The 20,953-nt window shown below is 43.4% G+C and overlaps 1 protein-coding gene across 1 annotated transcript in view; it reads left to right on the top strand.

The window, feature by feature from the left end:
- The window catches only part of LOC136779592 (protein cortex-like), a 51,053-nt gene extending 30,594 nt beyond the window's left edge, over nt 1-20,459 (top strand). Inside the window, exons 3-9 of the mRNA XM_066737249.1 lie at nt 17,044-17,256; nt 17,369-17,645; nt 18,764-18,913; nt 19,041-19,203; nt 19,481-19,688; nt 19,772-20,093; nt 20,199-20,459. Coding sequence (XP_066593346.1) covers nt 17,044-17,256; nt 17,369-17,645; nt 18,764-18,913; nt 19,041-19,203; nt 19,481-19,688; nt 19,772-20,093; nt 20,199-20,335 — 1,470 coding nt within the window. The 3' untranslated portion in view covers nt 20,336-20,459. The remainder of the gene's footprint in view (nt 1-17,043; nt 17,257-17,368; nt 17,646-18,763; nt 18,914-19,040; nt 19,204-19,480; nt 19,689-19,771; nt 20,094-20,198) is intronic.
- Nucleotides 20,460-20,953: the final 494 nt, after the last annotated feature.

Below are 20,953 nucleotides of genomic sequence, written 5' to 3'. Positions count from 1 at the left end.
ATTAGCAAAATTAAAGGAGCTTAAGATTCCTCGATGGAATGGGACATCTGACGCATCCAACAAATTGGATTTAATAGGATTTTGTGATGCTTCCTCACTATCATATGGAGCGGTTGTCTATGCAAGAATCACTGATTCTCACGGTCATGTATACATCAGTCTAATAATGGCCAAATCCAAGGTGGCACCGTTGAAAACTGTTTCTATTCCTCGCTTAGAGCTCGTTGCATCGGCCTTCTTGGTAAAATTGTTGGTTCATATAAAAAATGCGTTATCTCATCAGGTGAACTCTATCACATGCTATTCTGATTCTCAGATAGTGTTAGCTTGGTTAACTCAACATCCTGCAAAATGGCAAGTATTCGTCGCTAATAGAGTGGCATACATTCAAGAACAGCTTCCTGAAGCTAAATGGTGCCATGTGGGTTCAAAACTGAATCCCGCTGACCTCAATTCTAGAGGTATATCCCCAGATCAATTATTAGAGTCGTCACTATGGTGGCAGGGGCCAATTTTCATTAAGGAACCAGAACATACACCTACAGAAATATTTCAGACTCAAGAGGAAATCCGGAAAAATGTTTTATCCACGCGAATTGACGATATAAACAATGAATTCTTGTCTCGCTATTCTTCTTGGTATCGTTTGATCAGAATTGTGGCTCGTATCAAACGGTTTTTCGATCGTGCCAAAAGACTCGCATTAGGCTTTCCTGCATATATCACTTCTGCGGAACTTACTACCGCCACTATGCAAATTATTCGGTTAATTCAACAAACTAGTTTTCAGAGCGAAATACGTTCATTAAAAAAGGGCGAGCCTTTACCTATAAGTTCTCATTTACGTCCTTTATTCCCTTTCTTAGATCAATTGGGAATCCTTAGGGTTGGAGGTCGCCTAGAGAATTCCTATCTCTCAGAAAACCAAAAGCATCCTATAATATTGCCCGCTAATAATATTATTGAAACTTTAGTTCGGGATGTACATCTTGAAACCCTTCATGGGGGCACCCAATTAACATTAGCCTCAATCCGTCAAAGATATTGGATTGTAAAGGCACGCAATATGGTTAAACGAGTCATACACAAATGTGTTGTCTGTGTACGTCAACGTGCAAAATTGGGGACCCAACTAATGGGATCCCTTCCTACTTCTCGCGTTGTCCGAAGTTTTACGTTTGATCATACAGGAATTGATTACGCCGGTCCATTCTTGTTAAAAACTCATCAAGCCAGGAACGCCAAAAGCATTAAGGCTTATATAAGCGTTTTCGTCTGCATGGCTACCAAGGCTATCCACCTAGAATTAGTGTCAAAGTGCGATACTGAGGCATTTCTTGCTGCACTTTCACGATTTATATCCCGACGAGGAAAACCAGCCTGCATCCATTCAGACAATGGAACCAATTTCCAAGGCGCTAATGCAGAATTGAAACGTGCTTACTTTAATGCTCTTAAACACGCATCCTCACAGGACATAGAAATCACCCGAGGCATAGAATGGAGATTTATCCCTGTAGCCACTCCTCATTGGGGTGGAATTTGGGAAAGTGGTGTACGATGCGTGAAACACCACTTGAAACGCTCAATTGGTTCATTTACCCCTACCTTCGAAGAAATGAACACCCTGCTTTGTCGAATTGAGGCATGTCTCAATTCACGACCAATTTCAAGCCTCCATGATGATATCGATAGTCTTGAGTACCTCACTCCTGGTCATTTTTTAATAGGACGAGCTCTTCTCGCTCCTCCAGAGCCTTCAATGCTGAACTTAAAATTATCATCACTGAATCGGTGGCAACATATTACTAGATTAACCGAAGTATTTTGGAAAAAATGGACAAACGAATATTTAGGAACATTACAATCTAGACCTAAATGGCAGGATAAATTGAGGGAGTTCGAAGTAAATGATCTAGTTATTATCAAATCCCCTCATAATCCACCATGTAAATGGAATATGGGACGCATAATACGATTAATTTCTGGGGTTGATAACGTATCTCGTGTTGCAGTAGTTAAAACATCTCAAAAGGAGATACAACGCAGTATATCTCAACTTTGTAAAATCCCCTCCTAAAATCCTTTCCTTTCCAAATATCGGCATGCATTACTAACATATCTATGACCTTTAACATTTGCATTATGTCACTCCCATTTCTCCCTTTCTTAGCTTAAATTAAACAATGGCCTCAGAAGCGAATGCCCTGTACCACGAATTGGAGGACTTTCTGGAAATTTATTGGACTGATGATCCCAACGAGGCCAAATCCTTGGAGGAAATGGATCATTCTACAAAGGAGAATAAGAACCCTAATATTCCCAATTCTGCGGACACACCCAAACACTTGAGTTCACCACCCAAACCCGTGATCACTGAGCTCAAAATATTGAAGGCTAATGATTGGAATGGTGGAATCCTGTATGACTCCACTGCCAAAGAAGTAGAGAGAAGTCCCACCATTACCCTGGTCAGAGCATTCGGACATGTTATAAATGTCCCTACTTCGGCAATACTCAAATATCGAAAGTGGAGCTATTGGGTCCCTCAAGGGAAGATACTAGTTAAATGGAGTCCTACATTAGAAATTTGCAAGGCCAGAATGGTCCTTAGGAACCGTTAAAATCTATTTTGTTTTTTTTTTATTTTTACATATCATTATCATAAATATCTTCTCATTTACGTGCATTTTACTCTATCCTGCCTATTGTCTTGACACCACTGTGTCAATGGGGGAGAGTTGTTTGCGATTGACATGGATCAATCTTCTCGTCGCCAGATGGCTATAGCCTGCACTTATAGCGCGCCCCAGTAAGGCTGACTAGTAGTATCATATCTACTAGAGTACGACTGTATCATGCTCACCGGAGTTTTCTACTAGCCAGCGGCTACTCCTCCAGCTGCCGCTAGAGGGACACGGTTTTTTGAGCTTTCTCGCATTCATAATGTGTACTGCACCTGCTCATAAAGAGTAGAATATTTCAGATCGAGCATTGTCCAGACCATATCGGATCGATCATTAGCGTAGTGGATCACTACCGGATTAAGCTGTTAACTACTCAGTGATACCTGATAGTTCTTCAAAGAGGTAAGTATATCCAAATTTCATACTTCCTTACCTCGATGTGAGGGATCTCTCACTCGGCCCCCCTTCCTTAAAATTTCAATGTATCGTTGAAATTATTTCCCTTCCATCTCCGTGCGGTTACTTGGGGGATCTCCAGTGCCGGACTCCTATCCAATGGGACCTAGTCCACTTTGGCATAAGGGTTGGGTAAACTCAGGGTAAAACTTCTGGGTTGGTACAGCCAAAAGGAACCATCTTCGTTTTCGGCCTAGCGCCATCTTAGATAAGTTTTTTTTTCTCATCATCTAACAGTAGTTAATATCGTTAAATTCTTTTTACCACAGCGACATAAACTATTTACATTAGGGTATTTGAGAGATTCTCAAATACCTGTTCGTTTCTGTATATACTCCGTTAATCTTTTCTTGAATAAAGACTTATTTATATCTGTTAAATCATAACATTCATTCCTTTCCCATCTATTCTTAAGTCAAATACTACACAACTAAAGAATTAATTTTATAAAGTTGATATTACTGTTTATACATTGTTAGTAAAAATAATTTGCGTTTTTGACACTTATACTGGTACCAGTCAAAATGACTGGTTCAATCGCTGGTATATCTAGTGCTGATCCAATGCTGAGGAAGATCGCGCCAAGTGCGCGAAGCCAATAGCGTACGTCGAGGAGCGGGAAACAACCCAAGTGGAAACGGCTAAGAAGGATCAGGCCGGTCAGCCTTGGTAGGATCAGCTGTGCCGGCCACCGAAACTTTCGTGAAAGAGTGGGGGGGGGGGGGGGGGGGGGATCGCGAACCGGACTGTTCCTGTCGACGTGGCCGAGTATAAAAAACGAAAAGGACCGGCTGCACCTGCCACAACACACCGACCATGCAAGGTCGACGATCTCCCACAGCCTGAAAATCGCGGTTCTCACGCGGCAGACCCTGAAGAGACTCGAATCTCGCTGCTTCGGCTTCTTTTCTGCATTTTAATATATATATATATCGTAGGTGACGAAGATTTCGATGGCTCGTTAACTCATCTTTCCATGGCACACGCGCAGGAGGAAAGGAGAAAAATCCTACTCGAGGGATGCGCGCGCGCGCGCGTTCACGTGCACTTACGCACGGAACACGACAAGCCGCGCTGCGATCTCGTAACGAGTCGGTTCTTCAAAGCGAACACGATCTCCGATCTCTCGCATCTCGCGATCCAAGATCGGGATAGATGGACCCGGACTTGCTCGCCGACAGTGATTCTCGCGCCGTTTTCCCTTCTGGTAACGAGCGAATCGACACCAGCGGTTCCACAGACATCCTATTAAGCTTTTGTCCAGGTTTTGCGTCGATTTAATAAAGCCTGCAGGGAGTATATAAAATTCGCGCAAAGATCCTATTAAGCTTTCGTCCAGATTTAGCGTTGATATTGTGCAACAAAGCCTGAAAAACGAATCGATGAAATTCGCGCAAAGATCCTATTAAGCTTTCGTCAGACTCAGCATTAATATATATATATATATATATATATATATATAAACCTTGCACCGACTAAAATTGCCAACTCGTGAAATTTCACTTTCGATCCTCTCGTCGATCTTCGTTTTGGACCCTTAAGGGCGTCCATAAGCGTTTAAAATTTTTTTTTGCAACTTTGTTGCGCTACGTATAGGATTCTTCTCGGTATTAATCAGTGACGAGCCACGCGGTAATTATCACTCTGTCGGTCGCGTCTCCTCGCTGCAGCTAATGAAGCTGTTGAACTCTCGCGGTGCAAAGCTTGATCGACAGTATCGATCGCTGTCAACGTGCTTGATCCGGCCAATTATTAACGCGATGTACAAGCACGTATAATTCTCGAAGAAGGGGCTATATCGTTGGCTCTCTCGTGAATATCATTGGATTTTATATCGAAAATATAGTTTTCGAAGGAGCGAGACATTAATATCTTGTGCGAATGCTTCGTCTCTCTCTCTCTCTCTCTCTCTATACATATATATATAGGAGCGAGGCAGGTCTTTGCGCGCACGATAATGCCAAACGGTAATTCAGTGCGGCCAATCGCTCGGGAATATATTTACATAGACGGTAATCACAGACATCGAACCACGACGTTCGACCGCAAATCGATTTCGATGTTCCGGATCGACCGCCCGGCCCGCGTATTATACACGTGTATACGAAGAAATATCGATCGCTTCTAGGAAACGCTTCGCTCGCGACGACGAAAATTACATGGAAAACCGCATATATAAACGTATCTTCTTGCATCTATGACGTCCGCGTGAAAAGTCACCGTGCACAATGTTGCGACGGAGTTACGAGGGAGATTGGGAGTAAATTGTCGTCTTGGATTTATATATATGGGGGGAGAAACGCGTTGGATTCTGAGAAAATTGTTAATAATGATTAAGGAGCGTCGTATATGGAAAATTGAATGCACGTATTTTCTTCAATTCAAGACGTTGGAATGAAAACTTGCAACAATGTTGCGATGGAAGCAACGAAAGAGTTTGGGAGTAAATTGTCGTCTTGGATTTATATATAGGGGGAGAAACGTTGGATTCTGAGAAAATTGTTAATAATAATTAAAAAACGTTATATGGAAAATTTAATGCACGAATTTTCTCGAATCTACGAAATTCGCGTGAAAGCTCGCAACAATGTTGCAGTGCATGGAAATAGAGCTTGCGAATAAACAGGCTTTTTGGATGAAAAAAAATACCCTTAAATGCAAACTAAATGGCTAATAATAATTAAAGACCGATGACAGGGGATTCTACGAATGAGACGAAGTTGGTTGGGACGTTTTTTCGACGTCCCTCGATCGCGTGATCAGGCTTTCCCGGCTGCCGTATCCGCTGTCGCGGCACGCGAAACAATCTTCGAAGCTTCCATTAACCCGGTGCATATAATTTTTTGCCATGCAAATGTCCTCGTATAAACGAACGGAATTAATTAATCGAACGAGATGGATATTCCAGGGAGAAGGAGGATGGCGGGGGGGACTAATAAAATTAATCAATATGAATCGAAAAAAATGATCGGACTCGTTGAAAAATGCGAGACTCGTTATGCACATACTATATATAGCTGTACTATAAGGATATATAATTTATCGCACATAGTTGCTACCGTACGCGTGATTTTTTGCTCGCGTTCAGGACTTCATCGTTATCGCACAGGTCGCGTAAAATGCTCCACATAAAGGCGCTTTGGCGGACGTGCAGAAATTTATGGTAGCTGGTAAATCCTTTCCGGCTAGGAACGAACAATTACAACGACGGCAAGGTCGTGACCGCGGAGGCAGAGCGCTTAGAAATTCATGGTTACCCGCACCTCATTTATGGTTCATCGGACAAGAAATATGGTCCGAAATGCCTCCGGCGCGTATCTTTCCAACGATCGCGAATAATTTATCGACTCGCGGAATACTATCGATCCTTGGCCTTTACGACCGGGCCGATCGTTAATCTCCGTGATTTTCACGGATTTCCACCCATTTTCACCCATCGTTTTTCCTCGGACTCTGTATATATCGATCTCGTGGAATACATTGGCGAGCAAATTATTATCCATGGTCCACACCCACGCGTGTGCGCAATTCTATCCTCGGTGTCGGTGTCTTTTCCAAAGCTGCTTAAAGTTATCTTCTTTTTTCTCCATCAGCAACACACACTATATATATATATAATACACGAGAAAAGAATACAATTCACTCGTGTATGGACGTGCGAAAAACAAAATTGTAACTTCTCTCTCTCTTTATATATATATATATATATGTATTATATAACGCAGTAGGAGTCGTGTGGAATGTCTTCTAATTTTAATAATCCCTCTGCAAGAGTACCGATCGGACTGAAGGAGGTCGTTGGTCATCCTCCGGATCGCAGCTGCCTCGATTTAATCTCGGCGGCCGGAAAAAAGCGAGGCTGCTCGAACGCATCACCGATAAATCCAATCAGATCGACCGTCGACACACGGAACCGTTTGCTTCTATCTATTTATTTATCGATTTGTACCGGTTCTCCTCCTCCTCCTCCTCTTCTTTTTTCCACTTTAAACATTCCTCTCCTTAAAAGGACCTAATATCCCCTCGGACGCGCTTATGCGCCGAAGAATTATGATAAGCCTACCGTGACGTCATTGATTTATCAAATAGCGCAGGAGGATTTTTCGAGCAGCCGCACGTCGGAGGATTCCAGGTGTCCGCGAGGGCCCCGTAAACGAGCCTCCGCGAGGAGGTGGAAACGCTGAAGAAACGAGTGCATCCACCGGTGATCGCATAATCGTGCATTTACCCCTTGGCAAGTGGGTCTTCTTCTTCTATTTTCATCCTCTTCTTCTCTGTCTCTCTCTCTCTCTCTCTCTCTCGTTTGATCCATCTTCGTTCCTCCGGAGGATCGCCACCCATCTCCACGGCTAATCTACTATCAAGCATTCCAGGACTGTCTAGCTCAGCGATCGGTTGCTGTGCACGATTCGGTGTCCCGCAGCCATGACGTTTTAAATTTAGCTGCTCTCCAACGGAAGCTACAGCGATACAATTTTGCCAGAGTATATATGTGTGTGTTTTTAAATCTTCTGGAGAACAAATGGTGTGTATATATATATATATATATATATACTGAATTTATCATTGGTTTTTCTCCCATGAGAGGAACCAGTTTGTCATGTCTCGATACACACCGCGATGAACAGTGCACGTTGCATTTAAGGATTATAATTACCTCCTACCACCACGCTCACGAGAATTATGAATCACGATTGAAAAAGACCGCGCGCCCGCGCGTCTCTTCTTCTTCTTCTTCTTCAATCTCGTAAAGTGGCTGGAATTTATTAATTGGTTGGCGTGGGGGAAAAAAGCGGAACATTTGTACAATTATTAAATTGCTTGTATACAGAAATGATATTCAGTAGATTGTACGCGTGTAGGATGGACTTTTTCGAGGCGGTTCTCTCAGGTATTGAATAATACATACGGTCGTTTCAGTGTGTGTGCAGGGATTGTGAGAAAAAGGTTCCTAAATATTCGACGTGTATTGGACAGTGTCAACAGGGGAATTAGTGCGGGATGATCGTTCCTCTAAAAAAATTATGGTTTTTTTCTATAATTCTGATACGTGGTGAGCCTTGGACGTGCGAGAGCAACAAAATTTAAAATATTACTTAGCGATGAAAAAAATGTTCCTCCGTATTTTCCGATAGAGTAAGCAGCGTTAAGAGAAAAATTAGAGCAGGACGATCGTTCCTCTAAAAAGAAAAACCACAATTATTTTTCTTCTCTATAATTCTGATACGTGGTTCAGCATGAATCTTGGACATACGAGAGCAGCACAGAATTTATGGTATTACTTGGCGAAGCTTGAATAGCAAAGCCTCGCTGTGTCCTACAAGCTATATAGGAGAGTTTGCTTCTTGGGTGGCTTCTTGGCTCCCCAGGGGGTGCTCCCCCCCCCCCTCTTGCTTTCATTCGCAGTTATCAGGCGAAAAATGCAAAACGGTGCTCTCCAAGGACTAAAATGAATTTTCTTGCACTTTAACGTAATCCAGGTATGCTCGTTCGGGGAACGCGTGAGCAGTGCACATTAAGTTTCAGGATGCACCTGCGCACCAATAGGATGGTTGCATTATGCATTCGTTGGGCCCGAACGACATGCAGAACCGCGTTTCGCGTGCTTGCCAGGCACGCGAGTGAATCGCTCGTGTTTTCCTGCGGCCAAGAACCGCCAGTGCCACACTCCCTCTTCAACATTCATCTCTCTCTCTCTCTCTCTCTCTCTGGATTCTATTATTGGTGAAAATTCACCACTCGAAATAAGTACGTGTTTTTATCGCCTCACTGTATATATATATAGGTGTGGAGCGTTGATCAAGATACACAGAAGAGACTGCGATCTTGGCTCCACCCGCTTCTTCCAGCTACGTGCGATTATCGATGGAATCTCGGTAAACGGTCCGTACCTGGAGGGGGGAGGGAGTAGATAGAGATAGCGAGAGAGAGAGAGAAATAAATATACATATAGATAAAGAGAGAGAGAGAGAGAGAGAGATGAACCACCAAAGAGAAAGTTAGACGCAACTACTCCCCACAAATACAAGCAAACTGAAAACCTCCAACACTGTCCTTTTATACACTGTGCAACGTAAGTCATAGGAAATATTTAATCATAGGTTCTTTGGAATGTTCTATAGTAAAAAATTCAACAAAACTTTCTCCTATATCGCAGCGATTTTTAATCATTTCGCTTTTTATAGTTTAGACTCTGTACAATAATGCTTCGGGTTTGTAAGAGCGAGAAGAGGTTATTTTCTGAAGGGTACAAGCAATTTTCTCTCTCTTTTATATCGATAAAGCAGTCGAGACTCAAAAAATAAAGTGATTTAAAAAAAAAAAATTGATTCCACTTTTATAGTCAAGGTGTTACAATTTCTCGCGAAAATTTTTTTCTACGACCTTCGTTGCATCGTGTATATATATATATATATATATATATATATGTTCCAAACGAAATTCGCGATTTGCTTTAATAGAGCTGTAGAGTAGAATCGTGCTTTTTGTATTTGAAGTGGGTAGATCGCGGTGGGCGATCGATCATCGTGACGTATCGACGATCGCGTGACGATCGATCGTACAGAGAGACCGAAAGAGATTTATTCGGCTCTTGACGATCGCGTGTGTATCCTCTCTCCTTCTCTCTCTTCCTAATTCCCGATTCCTTATTAATGCTCGACAGGACACACTCCTGTCGAGATCCTGTAAACACGCTGGATATCCAGCTCGGTCGGCGCGAGGCTCAAAAGGCCTCCCCCTGCAGCAAAAACTTTGCTTTCTCTCTCCCCCCCCCCCCCCCCTCCCCTTTTTCATCAACCGAATATTAATTAGCTCCCACCTATACAACAGCATTTTCTCGTTGGAATAATCCTCGCGAAGAAAGTATTTCCCTCGTCTATTCTTCAGCTGTGGACACCTCGTTATATTTATATCACGTGTATATATATAACGACCTCTGAAATTGGCTACAGTTATTGAACCAGCAACAATTTATCGAGTTAAAAATTCTAAAAATATTATAAACACACGTTTTTAAAGAAGCTTCTGGAAATTAAACTAAAGTACCGTGAATTATTTGTACAAAAGAAAAACTTTGCCTCTACGACCAAACGTTCTTCCGACAAGACTCGCCATTGGGTTTTTTCAAAAAACTTATTCACGATACTCAAAAAGTTGACAAAACCATCGTTACGATTTTCCTCGTTGCTCATTATGCTTAAACGATTCGTCCACTCCTCGCATTTCGATCGCTCGTTCTTCTTTCGCCAAGCTACCGCGGAAATCGTTACATATATATATATATATATAAGCTATATACCGATTATCCCAGCCGGCAGACTCGCGCGCGAGTAGATCGATAGAGGGGCCGAGTCGCAGAATTTTCGCGTGAAAAGCCACATTAGCGCGGTTGTCGGTGATTCACAAGGTTTTTCTACCTGCAACGCTGCGGAATCTCGCCTCGGCTCGATTCTCTCCTTTTCCCTCGCAGTCGCCCAGGAGACACGGCGTTTCCGAGCGGTATCGCTAAACTCAATCGAGTTAACTGCGCCGATAATTTCGCGAGTCGGATAGAACGAAGCGAGCTGATAGATCGGATTTCGCGTCTCGCGAATAACAATTAGATAGTCCTTGCAAACGCGCCAATAGAGTACCAGCTTTAACGACCGCTTCGCCGTGAATTATCGGCTTATCTACCGCAGCCCCGCGACCGATGAACTTTACCGATTCCGCCCGGAGCCACCATTTTCCACACATTTCTCATGTCCGTACGCCGTAACCCCCTGCACTCTTATCCAAAAGATATGCCCTCGTCTCGTCTCGAAAAATCAATAACATTTCGGTGCAGCGAGTAGCTGAGGAATGCTGCGAATACGCGCAACCTGGAGGAACTTACCTCTTCGCCCACGCATCGATGTCTCCCGAGTCAGACACGCTTTAAGCTTTTCTGATGCGAACGACGAAAATCCTCGAGGGGCAAATCCACAGGTACCTCCCACACTTTTCTTATATATATATATATATATATACGATATAAAGGACATTAAAAATGTACGGAATAACACTGAGAGAGGCAGCTGCAAAAAATCCACACACAAGTTTCTCCCCAGCACAGCCACGACGTTTGCACGATGCTGGAGGCCACGGGGATCAGCTGATGCACCCAATTTTTCTTCAGGGTCTCCGCTCCTCGAGGTGGGAGAGAACGCTTGGTGTAGTCCACCTCCGCAGGAGGATTTCCTGACTGCATTGGAATTTTCCTAGCGCGGATACTGCTCGGCTTTTGTTTATCGATCGTTCGATACTCCATTCGCGCCTTTCTCTCTCGCGTTCTCCACTCGTTCGCCAACTCTCGTCAAATCTTCCTTCTTCTCGCTGCGAAACACCAAAATCGGATTCACCGGTTCTCTGTGTACTCGTATCCTCGTCCAGGATTCCTCGGAAATCCTGTGGTCGAGTAAATCCTTTCATTTTCCAAAAAGAAAAAAAAACTGCTTCCTGTACCCAATCGTCTAAGAGTACTCATCTCCCCCCCCCCCCCCCCCCTATTTCAAAACTCGAACGCGACACAATTTCCAATACACAGGAGAATTTCCAAACAAAATTCACTTGAGATGCTCTTAATTCGTTAGATTCGCACTGTTTACAGAATAATATACATATATAAATATATATATATAGTATCACTTTGCAAAGATGCAATAAAAAACGAGGTTTCCCCTATGGAAGAAGAGAGACACTGATGGCGATGGAGAATTCGACGATGAAGATTAAATCGTGGATCGATCACTGCTACGATATATATATATATAAGATTGGTAGAGATTTTAGCGCGAAAGTTTCGATGCGTCGGCGCGATAACCGAGATATATATGATGAAACTCGCGTTGCTGCACGTCGGGGCATCGACGGCCGACTGAAGGGGCCCAGACCCAGAGGCCGGGTTGTCCGGGCCCCTCGCTGACTGGGGGGCCCCGGCGAGGACCAGTTTGCCCGCTTGCCTACGTCTCCCCCCCCCCCCCTCCCCCCGCCCAGCCCCAATCACAAGACGCCCTCCGTCGCTCTTGTTTTTTTCCCCCTGCACTTTACAAAGTCACTGAACCCCGCGCACCGCGCGGCCTCAGCCATTATCAATTTTCAACAATTCTATACCAGTGATAAGGCTTCTTTCACACTGTACTATATATATATATTTATAGGAATATAACGGAAGCGCGATAAGGTCGATTGACGCGAGAAACACCATTACCCGTGTTGCGCGTGTACCAACACAGCGATACTAAAATGAGAATGCGTATGTGCGTGTATTATCGGCTCTCTCGTTATCTTTTCGATTAATTTTCTGTTTTCTTTTTTTTTTTTTTTTTTTTTTTTTTTTCGAGTACACTCTTATCGTGGTGTACAGTTGTATACGTTCGAGTTACGTGATTTAGCAGCGGAGATTGTTCGTATTAATTTTTTAAACGCGTGGACGAGCCAGTGAAGCGCAGGGGGAAAGAAAGAGGTTGACTTTTAAATAATTAGGTGAAAAATGCGAGGACAAAGGTCTTTTTAAGAATCGGCCACCTTTCTCGTTCTGGGAGCGAGTTGAAAAGCTTGTTGAGAGTTTCTCGTGACTTTTTCCTCCCCTGAGATTGGCGGGGACCAATGGGAACGTGGGGGCCCCCTGCGAGCACACCAAGTGGACCAGGAAGCCCAACCTCCGCACTCCTCAGCCGCCAATCAGCGTGTCTAACGCACGTTCTAACGCCAGTTACCGGGTGTCCCATAAAAGTGATACTCCCATATGAAAGGGGAGAGCATTGACAGAACGGGTGATCCTGGAGGGGGGAGGGGGTTGCTCGGGGCCCGATTCAGGGGAAATCCGTCGCGTGCGACGCACACGTCCCTTTAACGTCAAAGTGTCGCAAGGCTAATTGCACCCTGCAATCGATACAACGAAAAAAGAACAATTAAACAAAACCCCGTTCATTAATTATGTATACACCTAATTGTAAGAAAAATTGAAATTTTAACACTCTATGGGAAAAACCTTGAAGAACAGAGAATTTTCTCCAGTTCCTACCTCGTGCAGTAGCCGACGAGACATTCCCTCAAAGTGTTGGATCGCAAATATATATTTGAATTATTCATCCTGCGTGTATACCTAAAATAGATGTATGTGTGTGTGTGTGTGTGTCAGGGTGCGAATAGATTCGCCTGTCTTATTTTCCTGCTAAATTCCATTATTCCCTCGGGAGCATCAGGCAAAATAGATTCGTAGTGCGAAAGTGTCAGTTGGACAAACGCACTTGAAATCAGTCTAGCGGATGAAATCAGGAAATCCTGAGGAGTTTAAAAGGACGAAGGACCCCTTCTTGGATTTTCGAAGAGCTGGTTTTGCTTTTACTGACATACTTTGCGGCCAGAAGTCCATTCTGCGATCTCTTGATATTCTCCTGCGTACTCGATTACGGGATTAGGAAGAATCCTTTAGCTCGTCCTACGAGGACCCTCTCTCTCTCTCTCTCGCCATATACTCGCTCTCCACGCAGGAGGAGAACCCCCTGCGAAGCTGACCCACTCTACTTCGAATACATTTATGCGCCCGTGCGTCTGTGAAGACGTCATCTGCCGGCCACCGTGGGAAGAAAGGACCAAACATCCTCCAGACATCTATTCAATTCAACAAATTACGAATCATCGGAATCGTCTCATTATTCGCGACTCTGACTCGTCGATAAAACACACTCTCGCTCTACTTTCTCCATTAACGAGGATTCCATGTACCCGTGTGTGTGTGTGTGGTATTTATTACAGTGGAGGACATTTTTTTTACTCGTCAGAAATTTTCTAGCATGTGCGCATTTGTGTATGTTGTACTGAGAACGCTGTATCGTTATTGGATCCTGACTCATCGACACGACACACTCGTTCAACTTTTGTACGAGTGTAATATATACTTCTATATATATATATATATATATATATGGAACGAGGCATTTTTTTCTTCCTCTTCGAGTTTATTCTGCAAGAAATATGTATACGTTTGATTATATCGACTTGTGCGATTACTATCAGATTTCACATTATTAAAACGATTAAATGATATATATTGGAACTTAAATTAAAATCCGAATAATTGCAATATTTAAATTTCAGAAATAGAGAGTCTGGTCGGGAAAGAAAACTTTTGAGATAAAAAGACAAATTATTCTACGTCTCTTTTCGATCACCTTCGTGTATATCTATATATTTATATCGATTCTACCATTAATACTATAATACGATTATTCGACTCTGACGCATCGATACGACACATTTATAGAATTTTGTCCATAAACGAGGGATTCCATGTACGCGTGTGACGTCCACTTCCACATGGAGCTAAGAAATTTTTATTCGCGAGAAAAATGTTAATCCGAGAAATTTGCAGTAGGTATATGTATTTATGTGCACTATTAATACTAGATAAATATGTGATGTACGTATATATATATATATACAGCAACGCAAGAATGATGTTTGGATCAGGTTTTAGGCCAGCAGCACCCCATCATATGGAAGAGAGCCGTGGGCACTTTGCACCATACCAGTTCCGGACAGCAGTTTGACAACGTGGCAGCATCTTCGCTGGGGGTCCAAGTGTTTTCGCGCATACACGGCCTATGAGAAAATCTTCCTCGATTTTCTGCAGGCTACCCCTACCTGCCGGCAACTTTTAAGTCTCAGCTCCATGCAAATCAGCCCGGGGCGGCCTCGATTTATTGGCTTCGGGTGTCACAGCACCGTGGGACTTGCCTCGAATTTTCTTCGTTTATCATCCTGAATTAAAATGTCAGCTCTCGCTCGGAGAGCCAACAAAATCTTCAACGTGCTTTTAGGATACTGCTACATAAATCATGTGTGGACAACGATGCAATTGTGGCGATTTTTCCAAAAGACTCCAATCTCTTTTCCTTTTAAATTTTGGGTTTAAATGTCGATAGTCGATCGAGGAGAGCGAACAAAATCTTCGATGTGTATTTGCGAGATATACCGCAGGAATTTAAGGTTGTGTCCCGAAGGATAAAACGCGAATGAAAAATTGTGCGACGAAGGCTTAAATTTTCAAGTTGGGAGATAGTGCAGGAGGCATTCTAGTTTTGACGTGGTGAATGAAGGTGTCGGTGCAGAGGTTTTGGGTCAGGTTGCCGATACCCCGCGGCGCTGGACACGCGATGGCGTTACAGGCCAGGGCAATGCAGTAAAGGTAACGCGCAGCCAAGGCACTAAATGTTATACGTCCGGTAATTTATGAGGTGCGAGAGAAGAAATAGCGCCAACAGCCTCCCCATTCCTATACACACACATATATATATATATATATATACAGCCTGCCCTCGCAATGTATTTTATATACAAATTTCTATAAAACACTTTTCTTCGTCTCGCGTTTTCCTCGTCACACATTTTGCATTAAAAATTCTACTTTTCTCTGTCGATTAACTTTCGCGTGTATTTTCTGTCATCTGCGAAAAAAACAAAAAAAATATTTCTCGTTAGATAGAAAAATTAACATTTTAGATCCAAAGATTAATTGTCTAAGAAATAAATTATTCGATTTAAATAATTGTGCAATAATATTAAAATATGCATTGTTTATAAAAGACTTTCGAAAGATCAGCACGATACCATCACCATCCACCCTATGTGTGTGTGTGTGTGTGTGTGTAAACTCAGAAGAGCCTTGCAACCCTTTAAAACGTTATTTGCATGAAGCTATATATACGCCAAGACTCTACACGCACGCAGAGTGCTGGAGAGATTTCAGCCTATACTCGACTCTGTGCTCGCTTTCATCGCTTATTACCAGCACCAATGCGCAAAAATTCCTATCAAGATACTTACCACTATTCGTCTCCGAACCCCTGTTGTTAACTCGATGGAAAATTCAATGAAAAATGTCCTCCCACCAAAGATCGGCAAAACAGTTGGAAGAACGCGGACCTAAAAATAACATTGAAACACATTATTATTTGCAGCGAGTTATTCGTTTTTGAAATCTCCAAGGGATTACGAAGCTTCCGCGCTTATTAATAACTTTTGATTAAGATTTTTCATTGGTAGCAGAGTGCAACGGATTAAGTTAATCCGCGATATGTAGCCTCGTAGCTGTAGAAACGTATGACAGGACTTCTTTTCTCGGCGTTCTGTTATCCTTCAGGATAATTTCAGCGTGAAAGTCAGTGGCTGTCCTCCTAATTCCGAGTTACGACAGCTGCCTGGCCGCGAAATGACGTTGCAATTGCCCACTATATATATATACCGTAAACACATAATAGAGGCTAGCTGCAGTAGGCTCGAGTCGTTCTAATTAATTGTTAATCCTCTGGGGATCGGGTCTCTCGATTCTTCAGGTATTTCGTCAAATTTGCCAGTGTGCTCTGCAAAGTGCGAAAAATTATCGTTATATATATATATATTTATGTATGTGTGTGTGTGTGTGTATACATAGAGCACAGCTATAAGAACAAAAGTAAATGATCGTTGAGTAACGTGACACGCACGCGAGGTCCTGCAGGCAGGATCAGGCCCAGGACCTCGTCCTATCCATCACAGGAGGGGCCAGATGTTCGCTGGGGGTCCACCGGGGTAAATATTACCCCTTCGCAGGCTTCATTCACCCCTGCATAATGCCGGACGCTGGCACGAATTATTTTGAGGGACCGTTTGACCCTTTCACTCTGGCTACGAACGATATATAAAATTTTGGATTTTACGTCTGGAAAATTTTTACTGCCGTCCCCAACGGCTAAATACTCTCGTCCTGCAGCAGGAGACACATCTGGTCGCGTGGGAATCGCTGCTTTTTATTTATCTTACAAGTGTATATGTATGCGTGTGTATATTTATAACGACACTCTTCGTTACTTTTATCCTACCTTCCTTTGTCTTTCAGTTTTTCGAGCCAAAGGAGGAGGAATCGCGATACAGCGTGAAAACCTTGACTGGGACGGTTAAAAATCCAGTGGTTCCTTTGTCCAGGGAAACTTGTCGTTTCGATCGATTCGTCCCATGCAGGAGAGATCTCAACGTCGAAGCAGCCAATCACAGTCTGAAGAAGGAATTCGTCGAGAAGGTTAAACCCACTTATTTGGAGGTCTTCGAACAGGTGATGATCGAGTCTGTGTACAGCTACTATATACATATACATATATATATATATATATAGTCATATGGAAAATTGTTGGAACAAAGTTTTCTATTCGTCCAATCATCGATAGATCAAGGTGTTGTCGGACAAGTTCCAGCAACGTCTGATGAGACGAAAACTGGAGAGCGAGAATCTGATGAAAAATCCTGATAGGATTTTGGGGAAGGTGAAGCGACGAGAGGATGAGAAGACTTTGCCAGGAAGTTGGGTAGGCAGACCGAAGGATCTGTGCGATGCTGAGTATCACGAGGATGCAGTTTGGCCGGTGCATCCCAGACGCCGTCCAGTCGTTATGCATTCTAATCATGCTCATTTATTACAGCAGCCGAGTTTAAAGGATCATCCGAGTAAGTTGATCCATGCTCCTTTGCAATTCTTCAGCGCAACCTCTTCAGCAATTCCTTCTTTTCCTTTGATACTACCTACGTCCCTTCATCGGCTCCTCTCGAGACGCGAATTATAGAATCATCATTATATATATATATATATATATAGTGCACCTTCTTCGACCAGACGTCAACATTGTTGCAATCTACCAGTGATCTTGCACGACGAGCATCATTAATGAATAATCCTGGCAGAACCTTCGCTTCTTCTTCCCGCAGCTAGTTTTCTAGTTTACAGGCCTCCCTTATCAGCGGTGTACTCCTACGTATTACGCTTTCACGATGCCCTTAAGATAATTTTTAGCTGTTCTCTCAATAAAGTATTATCAGGTTATCCACGAAGGACTCCTAAGGTCTCTGGCTGGTCAGAGGTGGAAACAGGTTTAGCGAGTACGATATTTCGTCCTCTATATATATATATATATATATATATAGCCAACGCCACGAGCCCTTATCACAGCGGTCCCCTTATAAGAATTACGTCAGTGTTTATTCCGCAAGGTGAATTTTTCTCCATTTCTCTCTCCGATGCATCAATATTGTCCACTTATCAGTGTGGTAGTCCTGGAATTCCTGGGAAGACTCCCCATGGCCGGAAGAAGATGTTGCCGAGAACCAGTTTCGCGAGACTAATTTCTCGCAATGCTCGCCTAGACGCGTGGTATAATTTTGCCGACCGACAAAAAAACTGGGGATTAATGCATTTAAATGGGGCAGAGAGCTGCATGCCACTTAAATTGAGCGAGATAGCAGAAGCAACGTGAAAAGCTGCTACTCGCCGGACCAGCTGCACGCAACTTAACACGCCATGTAAATACATCAGCCTCTCTCTCTCTCTCTCTCTCTCTCTCTCTCTCTCTCAGTATTTGACAAAATCAAGCACAAGCAACAAGCATCATCCTGCACCTGTTTTCTCTGGCGAACATTTTCCTATCCTGAAAATCTTCATCTTCCTCCACCCATTCCAGAGTGTGCCTCCATCTCTCTCTCTCTCTCTCTCTCTCCGGGACTTGGCAGCCTGGAGGAATCACGCTGCTGGATCATTCATGATTTTAATCGAAACGATCGAATGTCTTCAGATAAACAACGAATCGATTGGAGCAGCAAAAATTTGTTGACGGTCTACGTCGATGATAGAGTGTTCGTCTACAATATGAATCAGGAATCGGTTGGTTTCAAAGAGCTCATAGACGTCCAGGATTGTTGCTCGTTCAAATGGAACCAGGCTGGTCAGTTTAATTATTCGTCCTCTCGCTCTTCTTGCATGCCTCTCTCTCTCTCTCTCTCTCTCTCTCTCTTTAATATATTTTTTTATAAAAGAGTTTTTCATGCAAATCATATATATATATTTTCCAGGTGACAAACTGGCGCTGACCCACGGGATCGTTCCCTCGGTATCCCTTTACGACGGTTATACCGCGAAACGACTATGGAACACCAAGTGCACTTGCGTTCAATTTCAACGACCTTGCGAGATCAACTGCATAGCTTGGTCGCAGAACGACCAAAAAATCGTTACGTAATAATTTCATGATTCTCGACTTTTCACAAGGTGTCCTATACGGTTGAAACGAGACTCGGAGCAAAGGTCAAGTAAATGAACGATGCGTATTTCAGTATAGCTGCGGGTAATATTAAAATTATGCAGGATAACCCTTAGGAGGACGTTGAGTAAAATTTCGATAATTACCGAGATACGTCTCTTCGTGTATCCACGCTCTGCGACGTTTCGACCGTACCGGGGTGGAGACCCTGAAGACGCAATCTCCCATCATCCATCTCGTTTTCTTCTTCAGAGGCTGCTCCACCATGGTATCGATTTACTGCGCGAACAGCGGTAACAAGGTAATAGTGATCCAATGCACAGTGGGTAAAATCAGGTCTTTGTCATTTTCACCGAATTTCCGCTCTTTGGTGACGACCGGTAGCGACTACTCCGTGCAGATCCACGATGGCAGGTCCATGGTCCCGTACTTCAAGATCGAGTACTATAACGAGATCAAGGTGTCGTTCGAGGGATCCTCTTGTTTCTAACGTCGGATCTCAGAATTGTATATACGTGTGCGAGTAAATATGAATCTCTTCAGGGTGTGGCGTGGCATCCTTACAAAGACGGCCTGCTGTGCATCGGTGGAGGAAAGTACGATGGATCGCTGGCACTTTGGAACATGAACACTTCTAAACACCTTAGTCGCAGGATGGTACAGTTTTACGGTAGCGTCGAGCATCTCCTTTGGAACAAACACTCGGCCGAGCTGGTTGTCAACTGGTGCTACTGGGACTCCAATCAGAGGCGACGCTCGATTCTTCCGGTTCTGTCGTGCCTCGATCAGGTCATCGACGACCTCAAGTTTAAGAGCTCTTTCCGCGCCTCCTCCATCCTCTGGAATCCCAACCAAACTTTGTTAGGTGAGTCTCTTCGATCGGTCATCGAGATATACCCTTGAGCAGAGTCCAAGGTCGAATGCCACGTAAACTGGAATAACCAATTCCTCGCTCTCCCGTTTCTCCCAGCCGCCCAATCCAAGGACTGCATCATCATGTGGGACTTCCTCGGGACCGGAAAATGCTGCAAGAGGCGCTCGACGAAGGACAAGTTCAATTTCAACGATCGCGACGTTGATAGCTTCAAGCACTACAATATTCGTTGATTATTTAATTGTATATATATAATATCTTGTTATTTCCATTGTTATATTTCTCGTTTTAAGTGTATATTGTTATATTTCCAAATCACGGAACGTGTCAAGAATATAAAGAGAATCTTCTTATGAATTTAAACACTGGTCGCGACGGTAATTTCTTCGGACACGGAATTTCCGCTATTGGGGTTCTTGAAGAAACTTGCAAGGTTAACGTGGAAAATGTAGGAAAAATGTTTAATATCGAGAGCCTGCAGTGGGCGATCGAGAATAAGGCGTTCCTCTTAAAGGGGAACTCGCTCGATAAGCCGGTGGCTTTTATTCGTGGACGCTCCATTAAATCTGTAAGGCTGGAAACAATTAGGATGGATGGTTTCCTGCCATTTGAAATCCAGTGCTTTACTCCGCGAGATTAGTCACGCGGGGAAAACAAATTGTAACATTAACTATTAAATATGGTATACTATATATAGTATATAGTACTATACCATACGGGGTGGTATATGGTCGTTATCTCTCCGAGTGGATAAGGCGGAGCACGAGAGGCTGGTCCGGCGCTTTGCCGGCTAAATTAGTTTGCTTTTATTTTTGCGATTTAACGTGAGAATGATGGAGGGAGGGGGGGGG

Source organism: Prorops nasuta, unplaced genomic scaffold (assembly GCF_024137725.1).
Source record: "Prorops nasuta isolate Cenicafe-Biocafe unplaced genomic scaffold, Cenicafe_Pnas_1.2 PNAS00017, whole genome shotgun sequence".
Lineage (NCBI taxonomy): Eukaryota > Metazoa > Arthropoda > Insecta > Hymenoptera > Bethylidae > Prorops > Prorops nasuta.
This window is presented reverse-complemented; position numbering and strand designations above follow the sequence as displayed.